Source organism: Schistocerca americana, chromosome 4 (genome assembly GCF_021461395.2).
Source record: "Schistocerca americana isolate TAMUIC-IGC-003095 chromosome 4, iqSchAmer2.1, whole genome shotgun sequence".
Lineage (NCBI taxonomy): Eukaryota > Metazoa > Arthropoda > Insecta > Orthoptera > Acrididae > Schistocerca > Schistocerca americana.
In genome coordinates this window covers 615844925-615858269 of record NC_060122.1, presented here as the reverse complement: position 1 = coordinate 615858269, position 13345 = coordinate 615844925, and the positions used below count along the sequence as shown (strand labels likewise).

General features: G+C 39.7%; 1 protein-coding gene across 1 annotated transcript in view; it reads left to right on the top strand.

Annotated features, from left to right (window-relative positions):
- LOC124612761 (NF-X1-type zinc finger protein NFXL1) overlaps positions 1–13345 on the top strand; it is a 110809-nt gene that overhangs the window by 19133 nt on the left and 78331 nt on the right. Inside the window, exons 3-4 of the mRNA XM_047141154.1 lie at positions 1000–1127; positions 11764–11942. Coding sequence (XP_046997110.1) covers positions 1000–1127; positions 11764–11942 — 307 coding nt within the window. The remainder of the gene's footprint in view (positions 1–999; positions 1128–11763; positions 11943–13345) is intronic.

The window sequence follows — 13345 nt, the reverse complement described above, 5'->3', positions numbered from 1 at the left end:
CATCACAACATTTGAGCACTTTGGTCTGAATTTGATTGTATTATTTAATGTTGTAGGCGGTAGAGTTTGCATGCTGGCTTCTTATAGCCACAATTTTGCCATGATTTTACAGTGCTTCATTTCTGGAAGGACTGATTACTAAAAATAAGACTTTTTTTAGGATAAAAAACTTTGGTATAGAACAGTGGAAATTTTCAGTTCACTGAAGACATCTGGAAAAATTATTTGATAATTGGTATTCATGAATAGATACCTTGAGTTTAGAGGCAGTACATTTGAAAATGTGACATGAATGTGTGTGTATTACTCAATTTTCTTAGTACACTTCTTATACAATGCTAAACCATAGACAAACAATGGGAAATCCAGGATGGAATGTAACAATATTATAAAAGGACAGTTGATACTCTACATATAGTGGAGATACTGAGTCGCAGATAGGCGACTCAGGGTCTCCACTATATGCTGAGTGGCAACTATCCTTTTCATAATATTGCTAAACCATAGAGTAGAACATAAAAGTCAGATGTGTGCTTTGCCATTAAACTGTAGTTCTTGTCTAAGCAAAGAGATAAATAGAAACAAACAAAATGTGTACTTGAGTGGATAGAAGGTACTCATATGGATAAACATGTACACACACACACACACACACACACACACACACACACACACACACACACACACACGTGTACTTGAAATTTTGCTTCCTAGAGAGAAGTTCTGGCCAGAAATCCTGTTTGCCTGGAAAAAAGAAAATATACATATATTCATTTTTTCTCCCAATAGTAGTGTTGTCCCATTTACAGAAAGAGGAGATATTTCCAATAAACAAAGAAATAATTTTTTCTTACTTTTTTAAGTAAAATGGTTCTTTGAGTATCATACTCCATAATCGTTTCAGAACTACTGCTTGGTTCTTATAGTCACTATGTACTTTGTGTGAAGAACATATAATGAGAGGAGGCATGTGGCAATATTTTTTAATTTCTTTTACAGATATGGAGCTGCATAAAATGTTATTGTTTCTTCCACTTAATTTGCATCCAGCGGTGGGCAAAAGACAGTATCATGCATCAGAAACAAGCAGAAGAAGACACTCGCCACTTGAAATACGAATTCACCTGGTATGCAATTCATTGATAGTTGTCTTAAATTGTTACTAATTACCCACTGAATTTACTTTAAGCATAGTTAATTATGAGTAATCTCCCTATCTGCATCACCATTTACAAATTTGCACCAGTGTCATTCAGTTATATGTAACATAAAATTAAAAAATTGAAATGCAATTTGCAGAACCAGCTCTTCCTTTTCCTGGAATACAGATGAGAACACACAGTTTTTTTGTCCTCCTCTTAAGTCTCCTGTATTACCTCTCTTCCTGTACACAGACTGTGTGGTTGTAAAAGTGAGATGTGTCTGCCTTTTTAACGATTGTGAGGGGAGGGGGGAGGACTTACGCTTCTTACCGTAAATAGGGTTAGCTACAAATGACAGATGAATCGCAATATGGCTTCTATGGTTTGAGTTGCACAATACACCATGCATACTGTTCAGTGTGCCTGACTGCACACGTTCAGCAGTAGACAGTTGTGGCACTGTTAGTTAGATAATCCCATCCACCAAGGCAAAGTTGTACCAAATCAGACAGGAAAAGTCAATTTTTTATTATCATTACATCAAAAACTGCATAAAAAGCCAAAGGATGTCAGTTTCTAATTGTCATGAGACAGGCACAAGACACATTCAATATGCTGTCCACCGTTTTCTGCCACAAGTTGAAATGGAGAAACAGCATGTTCCACAACAGATCAATGTGTCCTGGGGTCACATTCAGAATGCATTGTGCGTATGGGCCTTCAATTCAGTTACATTCATAATTAGAGTGCTAAACACATCAGTTAATCTGAATGGCCAGGACATAGGGAAATGGTGACTGATAATTCTAGCATTTCTGAAATGCATCTGCAGCAGCTCCTTCACTGGCTGTGCAATGTGTGGAGGAGCACCATCTTGCATAAAAGTGATCCTGTCCTCACATCCAAATTGCTGAAGGGTTGGAATGACGTTGGTGCACAAAAGACTCCCATGCCATTTACCAGTGATGGTACAGGTAACATGACCCGCAGGACTAATCTCCTAAAAAAAATGCAGCCTTATGATAAATGGTGTTGTCAACAAGCACCACACAGTCACCTTCACAGAATGGAGGGATACCGGTTGATGTGTGTGCCAGTTTTTCATTGTCATTATTCTGAAATTCTGTGTATTCACATGTCCTTGGAGATGGAAATCAGCCTCGTCTGTCCACAAGATGTTTCATGACCATTCATTTTCCACTTCAATGTGAGCAAGAAATTCTTGCTAGTACATCGGGGGAGGGGGTGGGGGGGGAGCAGCTCGTGTTTGTGTGATTTTGTATGGATAGCAGTGCACAATGTCTTGTAGGATTTTATGCAATGTGCTCGCAAGCATGTCCAACGTTTGGGCCATTCCACTTGCACTGTATGTTTGTTCGCCACAGCTCGACCCCCCCCCCCCCCCCCCCCTCCGCAATGCTGTGGCCTCATATTGGACAGACGTCAGATCAACTGCTTTCCTCACTGTGCCAAATTGCACTTCAAAAGAACCTGTCTTTTCAAATTTTGCAGTCTTTTCTCCAGACCCTTAGCAGACATCAGACCAGTGCCATTTTTCATACCCTTGAGTGTCTGGAACTTCTACAGGGGTACTGGCACACAGTCACCGTGCTTTTAAAAGAACGTTACCAGCAGTGCATGATCCTTCAAAAGCTAGTGATGTTGGGCATATCAGATGCAAACTGGGGAACAGCCTGTCGGTACACATATTCTTAAGCTTACAGCATGTAATCTTACCCTCACACACTTCACTATTAAAATTCTTGTAGTCTCTTCATTATTTTTAAAAGCTTCAAGAGGCGTAAGACATACAAAAGAAGAACTTTCTACTTATCTTGATTTTCTCTTCTTCTTGTTAGCTCTAATTCTTGTTGTGTTTACGGGTACATTCTTGAGGCTGTGGTTTTTATAACATTGTGGGTTCTTGTTGAACTGAAATCACTAATGAAGATTTGCCTGTTGCTATGAATATCTTTTATTTTATCCCATTCTTCTAAATCACGCCGACTTTAGAATTTTCACTTCTATCACACCAAAAATTACATTATTAGTGAGACACACTGATTCCATCAGAGGCATTCCCATCACTACTTACATTCTGTGGTACTAACAATATTCCAAAGAGTTTACAAACTTTCTTGACACCCAAGTCTGTATTTATGAGGATTTGGAAATGGTCCAATGTAAACATTGAAAAATTTCTTTACCTCAGATGTCAACATTTTAGACTTCTCTTTGGCTTTCACCAACATAGATCTCCCACTTCAGACTAGAAAATCTACCTTTACCATCATATCTCTGCTTTCTCCTATCCCCCTATATTTTCATAATCTCCCTGACACACTTTTCCCTCTCTTGTGGTGACAGAATTTTACATGGTGGAAACTAAATATTTTCAGAAATAAAATTAGCTGGTGTGCGATTAAACATGATTTCAGATGTGGTGTTTAAAGCTTTCCCAGCGTACTGATTGTTCCATAAAAACACGGGAGAACTGCCGGATATCAGTAACGTCCTGCCACGATATTTAGGCGCAGAGTCTTCTGGCCATCAGTGGTACTCACCTCAAGATGGCCAGAAGACTGTGCCGAAATATCGTGGCAGGACGTTACTGATATCCGGCAGTTCTCCCGTGTTTTTATGGAACAATGATTTCAGATGATGAAAAACCTGGTGAAGAATGTTGTAAGCTGTTCATAATACCCTCAAAAGCAATGACATATTCTATCCAACTGATACAATTCTTACTACAATATGTTCTAAACAGTCTTCCAATCTCTCTCATATGTCTTTCTGCAGGGTTACTCAAAGGATGGTACACTGAGGTTAAAAATATGCCTTATTTTTGCATGGTAAAAAAAATCTTTCCAAGCTTGTGATGTAAACTGAGAACCATTATCAGATAAAATTGTTTTAGGTTACCCACCTGATGAAAATGTGTGTTTTCAAACTTACAGAGATAATTTCTTTACTGGTACCTTTCTTAAGAGGAAACAGCTTTATGAACTTCGAAAATACATCAACCACCACAAAAACATAACAGAATCCATTCTTAGACTTACGTAAGGCTCCATAAACATCAACAGACATGAGATCTAGGTTACTATTAGGTAATATATTTTGTATTTGGCTCCTACTTGTTTGGTTACTTACCTTCACTCTTTGACATCTGTCACAGCTGGCAATCTTCTTATTGACTCCTCTTCCTATGTTATAGAAACAGATGTTTTCTTGAATCTTTTGTGTGCATTTGGTTGATCCACAATGACAAAAACTCTCATCTGCATAAGTAATTAAAGTATCAATGCATTGTTCTGGCCAGCATAGTTTCCAATCCTCTGAGTAAGTCTTATGTCTCCTGAATAAAATACCCTTGTGTACCTTATAATACTGTTCTGTCTTTTCTCCTACTTTCTTACCCAGCATGCTCTTAACCAACTTCCAGTTTTGATCATGATTTTGATACCTACAGATGTCTTTGCAAATTTTCAAAATCTCTTTTTCCTCTTTTACGCCTTTCAAGTACATAATTTTAAATTCTTTTTCTCCTTCTCCAGAGTTTTTAGATAATTCACCTCCCAAAGGTAGCCGAGACAAAGCATCAGCGACTACATTGTCTGTGCCCTTAATGTATTTGATTTCATAATTAAACTGTTGTAAAAATAAGGCCCAATGAGTAATTTTGTTATGGTACAGATTACACACCTGAAGATAACATAATGCTTTATGATCAGTATAGATGATGACTTTGTGCTGTAGTAAGTAATTTTCAGATTTGTTGAACACCCAATGTATAGCCAAAAGTTTTTTCTCAGTTAAAGTGTACGTCTTTTCATGTTTCTGCACTATTCTGCTAGCAAATGCAAGAGATCTATGTTCAAAAACACCATCAACTTCAACCTCCTGAAATAAATGAGCACGCAATCCAACATCACTACTGTCTATCATAATACAAAAAGGAAGAGACAAATCTGATCTGAACAATATCTGACTCTGACACAACTGTTGTTTGATCTCATTGAAAGCATCTTGACACTCCTGATTCCAATCCCAAACGGTATCCTCCTTCAAACGTTAGCACGAGCATGGAGCATTCAAAGCATAGCTGCTACAAAATTTTCTATAAAATCCAGTCAATTCAAAAAATGATTTAAGCTGCTTTTTGTTATGCAGAGTAGGAAAATTAGCAATATCATCAAGTTTTTCTTTATCAGGTGCAATTCCTTTTTCAGATATAACATGTCCTAAAAATTTAACTGCTTCCACACCGATGTACCGTCCCTATTCGTATAATTTTGTCCATTCAGAAATTCACTTTTAATTCTCCCTTGTTCAGCTTCTGACCAAAATTTATTTAAAAAAACTTTTTTCGAAACTTCGATATGTTTCCACTGACTTAAATTTAGATTTACCCAAGACAGAGCTTCGCCTTCAAGATATCTTTTGGTCATCACCCATGTATATGTATGTATGTATGTATATACAGGATGATTCCATGGTGGTGGTGATAAAACTTTCAAGGCTGATGGAGAAGGATGGATGTATCAATACGAGTTAAGGGTCCCTGTACCGGAAACAGTTATAAGTGAAAACCATTCTGATACCTCTGACAGTGAAATACATGTACTGGTACTGTTGTTGCTAAGGTTTTAGGGTAGACAACTTTCAGATGTGATAGCATGGACCAAAACAAGAAAAAATGTCTGGTAAACATGGGCTCTAAAATGCGTACCTTAAGAGCTGTGAGCACTTGTTCAATATATGTGATGTGGTTCACAGTAGCAAAGATGGGCAAGTGATCATAGCTCCTCAGGTACACACTTTAGAGCCCATGTTTACTCGACATTTTTTCTTGTTTTGGTCCATGTATTTGAGATGTAGACGAAAAGTGGCCAGGAGGAGAAGGGGGAGGATTGTGAAAGGGTGGCCGACGCACCAGAGGATGGGAGCAGGGATGCAAGATAGGACTGCAGGAGGGAGAGCCTGTAGATGCAAGCATAGGAATGTGGCACACAGGCACGGGAACTGGTGAGTTTGTATGAGGCACGATGGTAATGACATGGGGGAATGGAATGGGAAGGGTTGACAGAACAGTGGAAGAGGAGACTTTGGGAAGAAGGTAAGGGTGCGGAGGTTACCTGTGATGGAGGCCAGATGTTTACGGTGTTCAATGATGTGTTGCAAATTTTACAAAAACAACTGTCATGTATGGGGTGGTTACAATTAAACTTTCACTACTTGAACCAGTGTAGACAAAAAACATGGTATGCAGTTAACAAATGTTACCCTCTTGTTTAGAAATTAAAATGTGTTGCTTTATTCATTATTTCTCTTCCACTTGTCATTACAAATGTTTTCACGTTATAGAAATGATGTTCAGACTGTATGCTGCAGGATTCTTGTTGTTAGTAGTGTTAGTGTCATGACTTGCTTTAGGCACTGGTATGGGTTTGGCGATGTAGGGTTGAAACACAAACATCAGCTTGTGTTACAGTTGCAGACACTCAATATGAGTCTGTACAACATGAGCAGGGATTTACTTGCAAAGCTGTCTCATCAAGCAGTAGTGCTGCTCCTCTTCTTAGATATCAATTGGTTAAAGGCATATGGAGAGTTCCTCTTTCCACATCAGTAGTTGAAGAATGGGGTTCAGATGTTCAAATTAACTGCCAACGAACATTTGAGAAGTTCCCCTGCGTAATAAACGCATCACTGTGTGGTGTGGCTTCATGACACAGTTCATAATTGCCCCATTTTTCTTTGAAGAACTCAAACCCCAATGACCAAGGACATGCAGACATGCACCCTGCCAACATATGATCTCCACTCTACAGGAGAGAGGAGCTTTAGACTCAACAGCTTTGCTACATGATGGAGCTCCACCTCACATTATTCATCAGGTCACTTGGATATTCCATAACACATTTGGAGAAGACCAGTTGATTGATCATTCGTTCCGAACTGCGTGGCCCACTAGATCACCATGTTTGAACCCTTGTAATTTCTGGCAGTGGCGGTACCTGAAGGACAGTGTTTATCAATGGGAGACTAACACACGTTGGAGGTTGAAGATGAGCATAGTGAGAGAGGTAGCCAACATCCCACCTGAGATGTTTTGGGCAGCAGTAGAGCAATCTCTGGTGCTATCATTGATGCAGATGGTCATGACAGTGAGCAACATTTGTGACCTGGAATGTAAATATGAAACACAATTATCAAATGTTACCCTCTCATGTGGGAATTAAAATGTGTTTCTTTCAGTGGGTTTTTTCTCTTCCGCGTGACCTTACAAATGTTTCCACAGCCTTTCATTGTTCTACAATCACTTGTTTTTCATGGGGCCTCTCTCAAGTAGCAAAAGTTTAATTGTAACCACCCTGTGTGTAGTTTATAAAGGCTGGTGCTGGGACAAGAATCCAGATTGCATAGGCTGTGAAGCAGCCATTCAAAGCAATCATTTTGAGCTGAGCATCTTGCTCTGCCACTGGATGGTCAACTTTGCTTTTGACCACAGTCAGGTGGTGGCCATTCATTTGATTGCACAGTTGGCGTTTGTGACCACATAAAATGCTGTGCAGATATGGCAACACAGCTGGTATATGATCTGGCTACTTTCACAGGTGGACGTGCCTTGAGTGTGATAGGATAACCCCTTGATGGAGGCTGGAGGAGGATGTGCTGGGTTGGTGAACCAGACAGATCTTGCACTTTGGGTCTTCGATGGGGGAAATGACCATCAATATCCTGGACTATCCCTAAGAAAATACCACTCCCTAGCCCTTGCATAGGGATCATATCACTGTGGAAGGTACAGCTGCAATACCTGTCCAATTTACCCACCCAGCACATCCAGGTTTTGTCCTGTCCTAGGCTTATCCTTTTCCATCAAAGGCAGGGCCACCTGTGAAAGCAGCTCTGCTGCAATTTATGCACATTTTCTGTGGGTGAGACCACGATCCACCAGACCACCGGAATGAATGGCCACCATCAAACTATGGCCAAAATCAGAGTCAACCATCCACTGGCGGAACTTGTTGCTGAGCACATAATGCTTCATTTTTGGGGGTGCTTCATAACCTGTGCCATCTTGACCCTTCCCTCCAATACCAGCTTTTCCGAACTACGTATACGGGAGTTGTTCTAGCAGGGCATTCAGTACCAAAATTACCCTGGCCTCAATCACCACTAACCCACTGCACCCACACCTTCTTCCTCACAGTCACCCCGTCCTCTGTTTTGTCACCCCTTTTCAGTCCACTCCCCCACATCACTGTCATCATTGATTGCATAAACTCACTGCTTCTGGTGCCTGAGAGTCACATTCTTGTCCTTTGCACCTTCTGGCTCTACCTCCCACATTCTTATTTTGTACACCTGGTGCCTTCCTCCTAGCCATCAGCCAACCTTACTCTAGCTACAAAAAAGATTCGTTTGAAAGCTAGTGAAGGTTTCAGTCTTGTTTCTGTATAGGTAGATGACTGAACACCTCTACTATTCAGTGAGTTGTTACCTTTACTTCTAAATTACTTTTCCCTGAAATAATCAATCTATCTGTGTCCAACATTGGTACAAAATTGACATTATTGAAGAAAACCCTGATGCATCATCTTGAATAATTTCAGGCGCCTCACCGAGCGAGGTGGCGCAGTGGTTAGCACACTGGACTCGCATTCGGGAGGACGACGGTTCAATCCCGTCTCCGGCCATCCTGATTTAGGTTTTCCGTGATTTCCCTCAATCGTTTCAGGCAAATGCCGGGATGGTTCCTTTGAAAGGGCACGGCCGATTTCCTTCCCAATCCTTCCCTAACCCGAGCTTGCGCTCCGTCTCTAATGACCTCGTTGTCGACGGGACGTTAAACACTAACCACCACCACCATCAGGCGCCTCAGAAAATTACTGTATCCAAATTTTCATGAATACTGCCTTTGACATGTTCCACATTGATTGGCTGCCACTTAAGGTAAAAATTATGAATATGATTTTCTAAGCTGAGATTCATCACCCCCAGTGATTTAACATCCATTGCCAGATATAGGCCTCCACCAGATGTCTACATGGGTTATGGTTTTGGCTATCCATGTCACTCTTGAATGTTCCCTTGTATCATCCAACCACCTCACATTAGGTCATCGTTTTGATCTTTCTGTATGTCTTGAAATCCAGCAAAGGTCTTCCTTGGTCCACCTCCATTATACTGCTGTAATTACGAAGGGTGTTCGATAAGTAATGCAACACATTTATTTTCTGAAAACAGATTGGTTTTATCCAGAATTCCAATACACCATATCATGCCCCACTCGTCTGGCTACAAAATCCTTGTTTTCAACATAATCTCTGTTCAGTGCAACAGCCTTACACCACCTTACTGGGAGGGCCTGTATGACTGTGTGGTTGATGTTGGAGCCAACATTTTGCTGCATCAATAACTTCCCTACAATCCATGTACTGCTTCCTGTGGAATGCATCCTTCTTTGGGCCAAACAGATCGAATTTGGAACGCGTGAGATCTGGGCAGTAGGGTGGATGGTGAAGAACAGTCCAGTGCAGTTTTATGAGCTGCTTTCAGGTGCACAGACTTGTATGAGGCATTACGTTGTCATGGAGAAAGAGAAGTTTGCATTTTTATGACGATAAACACGTTGAAGTCATTTTTTCAATTTCCTGAGGGTAGCACAATACACTTCCAAGTTGATAGTTGCACCATGAGAGAGGAAGTCAAACAGAAAAATTCCTTCAGAGTCCCAGAAGACCATCACCATGAGTTTATCGGTTGAGGGTGCAGCTTTGGACTTTTTCTTCAGAGGAGAGGTGATGTGGTGCCACTCTATGGATTGCCATTTTGTATCTGGTTTGAAGTGGTGAAACATTGTGATGATAATCGAGAAAAAATTGTGATGATCAGCCTCAGAACATGCAAACAATTTCTCACAGATAGTCCATATTTGCTCTTTATGGTCTTCTATTAGATTACGAGGAACCCAGTGGGCACACTCTTTTGAGTACCCTAACTGGTGGATGAGAGTGTAAGCACTACCAACAGAGACTTACAATTGTGCAGTAAGGCGATTGTAATCCGGTGATCACCTCAAATAAGAGTGTCTGCATGTTCCAACATTGCAATGATTACAGCTGTGTGTGGCTGGTTGGTGTGCAGGAAATTGGGCAGGTTTGCATGACCATTCTGCGATGATGACAGACTTCCTCTACCAATGTCTCAGCATGCGTTTGTTCATTGCCAGATCTCTGTAGACTTTCTGCAAGCACCTACGAATGTCTGCAATGCTCTGGTTTTCTGCTAAAAGAAACTCAATGATAGCTCTCTGCTTGGAACTCACATCCATTATAGATGCCATTTTAAAGGCTTCATATACCACCACCACCACCACCTATCAGAAATTCATGAAACTGAAGGGGGTGAAGTGGCAATATTCTGCGATGTCCTACAACAAATTACACATTTTTTCAATTGAAATTGGCTGTGAAAGAAAAATGTGTTGCATTAATTGTGGTATTCCTCTCGTATATTTTCCACACCAGTCTGTCCCCTGATCCTTTTACTAGTTCTTTTTTTTCTCGAATCACTCCTAAGATGCTCTTCTTCATTGCAACCCTCAGTGTTTGAGTGATTCTCAAATTACAAGTCCATATGTCACTCCTGTTAATTCAAAATAGGCAGTACACACTGATTGCAGAATTTTCCTTTTCAGAAACTTTGTAATCTTCCATTTGAAAACTGTTTAGTTTACGAAGAGAACTCCAGGCCATTTATTTCTTTTGTTGTCCATATAGTTGCATTAAACTGCTATAACAACTAATTCTAAGACTTTGTTGTTAATTTGTACTATTTTATTTTCACTGTGCTCATTATACATTATTTTAGTTTAATCTAACGTATTTTTCAGACCTACAGTGAAACATAGGCTACTTAGTTCTGCCATCAGTCACTGTAGTTTTATGTGCGTTGGATGCAAAACAGTACATTGTCATCAGGAAAACAAGGTGATTCATCAAAGGTTACCTGTTCAAATTTGTTGGACCCTGTGATCTCATTCCTGAAGTTTTTGTGTTGCAACCTCGATTTTTATGGAAAGATTAACAACCACACACACACACACACACACACATTGTACTTGAGATTTCAATTTTCATTTGCCCTGAGCCCACAAATAGTTAAATTTCTTTCTATCTGATGTACTTCTGAACATGTATACGCATTGCTTAATCAACTGCTGTTGAGCCGCGCGGAATTAGCCGAGTGGTTTAAGGCGCTGCAGTCATGGACTGTGCGGCTAGTCCCGACGGAGTTTCGAGTCCTCCCTCGGGCATGGGTGTATGTGTGTTTGTCCTTAGGATAATTTAAGTTAAGTAGTGTGTAAGCTTAGGGACTGATGACCTTAGCAGTTAAGTCCCATAAGATTTCACACATCAATTGCTGTTGAAATATGAAACTGTCACATGACTACTTTAAGACACTCGTAGATCCCTTTAAGGGAACACCAGCTTCATGATGGTAGGTACGATGAGCCCAAATCAGAATACGCTACAATCTTTCAGACTAATCAATTTTCTAGCTTCCTTTAGAAACAACTCTAGATGAATACTTGTCTCTTTCCTTTCAGTCCAAAATGCCGACATGAGTATGAAGAAAAAGCAATACCGCAAAAGTATTACTGTTTTTGTGGGCGCACTCTGGATCCTCCGTTTCATCCATGGCTCCTTCCACATTCTTGTGGGGAAACTTGTGGACGACCCCTTGAGCCTCTTTGTGGGCATGACTGCTTGTTGCTTTGTCATCCTGGTGAGTAAGATTGAAGTATATGAACATGTTTCTGTTTTTGTACACTGTTATCTGACTATGTCACTCATAACAGTGACAGTCATTTACTTTTGGTACTCATATAAAATATTTTTTAATTTAAATAGTTAAACATTTTCTGTAAAATGTTGAAGTTTTATTTAATGTATCAATTTCACATGAGTCCTTCAGAGTTTAGGCCTGTATAAAAGAAAGAAACTTGACGAGAGGATTGTGGAAAGAGAAGAGATAGTGGATGTTTTCATGAGCAGTACAGTACTGTGGGAAGGATATGACAAAACATTGACAGACTTATGTCAAAATAAGGCATGTGAAGTAAATGATATTCCTTCACAGTTAATTACAACAGCAAAATTAAAATGGTAATGTTGAATATAAATTTGATTGTTAGTAAGTCTCTTCTGAAAGTATTTGTCTGAAGTAGAGCCATATATGAAAGTGAAACATTCAAGATATACACTGCAAACAAGAACAGAATAGAAGCTTTTGAAATCTGGTGCTACAGAAAAATGCTGGAGATGGGATGAGTAGATTGAGGTGCTGACGAAGAGGTACTGGATCAAAATAAACAGAAGAGAGTTTATGTACAACTCAACTAAAAGAAGGGATTGGCTATAGAACACACCCTGTGGCATCAAAAGAATCATTAATGTGGTATTGGAGGGAAGTGCAGACGGCAAAAATTTTGGAGTGAGGCAAAAGGTTGAATACAGTAAGCATGTTCCAGTGGACGTAAGTTGCAGGTCCTGAAAAAGCATAACTTACTTAGTTTTAAATTGACTTGTAGAGAAAACTGTAGTGCTTCTGTAGTTGTGCAAACAGTAACTAGAAATGCTTGGTAGGTAGGCTGTATGTAATTTCAGAAAGTACAGAAATAATTAGGTGTCTCTCCTCATATAAGAAACTGATGAGTGATGATTGTGAGCATTTACAAATGGAATGACACTCTGGAAGAAGAGGAAGAAAAAGAGGAAAAACAGATAGCAACTGAAGCAGGGAAATACGTTTAATCGGTACCCTCTACCCTCTCCTTCTGTTTTTAAGGGAGAAAAAAATAAAATAATTAATTTTTTTACTCCAAAGTAGATGCTGGCACGTCAGGTAAAGAATATACAGATATATGTATTCTTGGTGTCACCTTTAATGAACAAATGTGTATAGTCTTAAATTCATTTCACAACAATGTATCACACATGTGGGAACAGTATGTTTACACTTTAGAAATTTAATAAATGGCTAGAGTCTGGCTCAGAAGCCTCCTAAAACATCATCTGTGACAAGTAGTATGTTATTGTTTCACCGTTATCTGAATTCACTAAATTATTTTGTTGACAAAAAATGAAGTTTTGTGCAACGATAAAATACTTTTTTCACAAAAAGAGCTT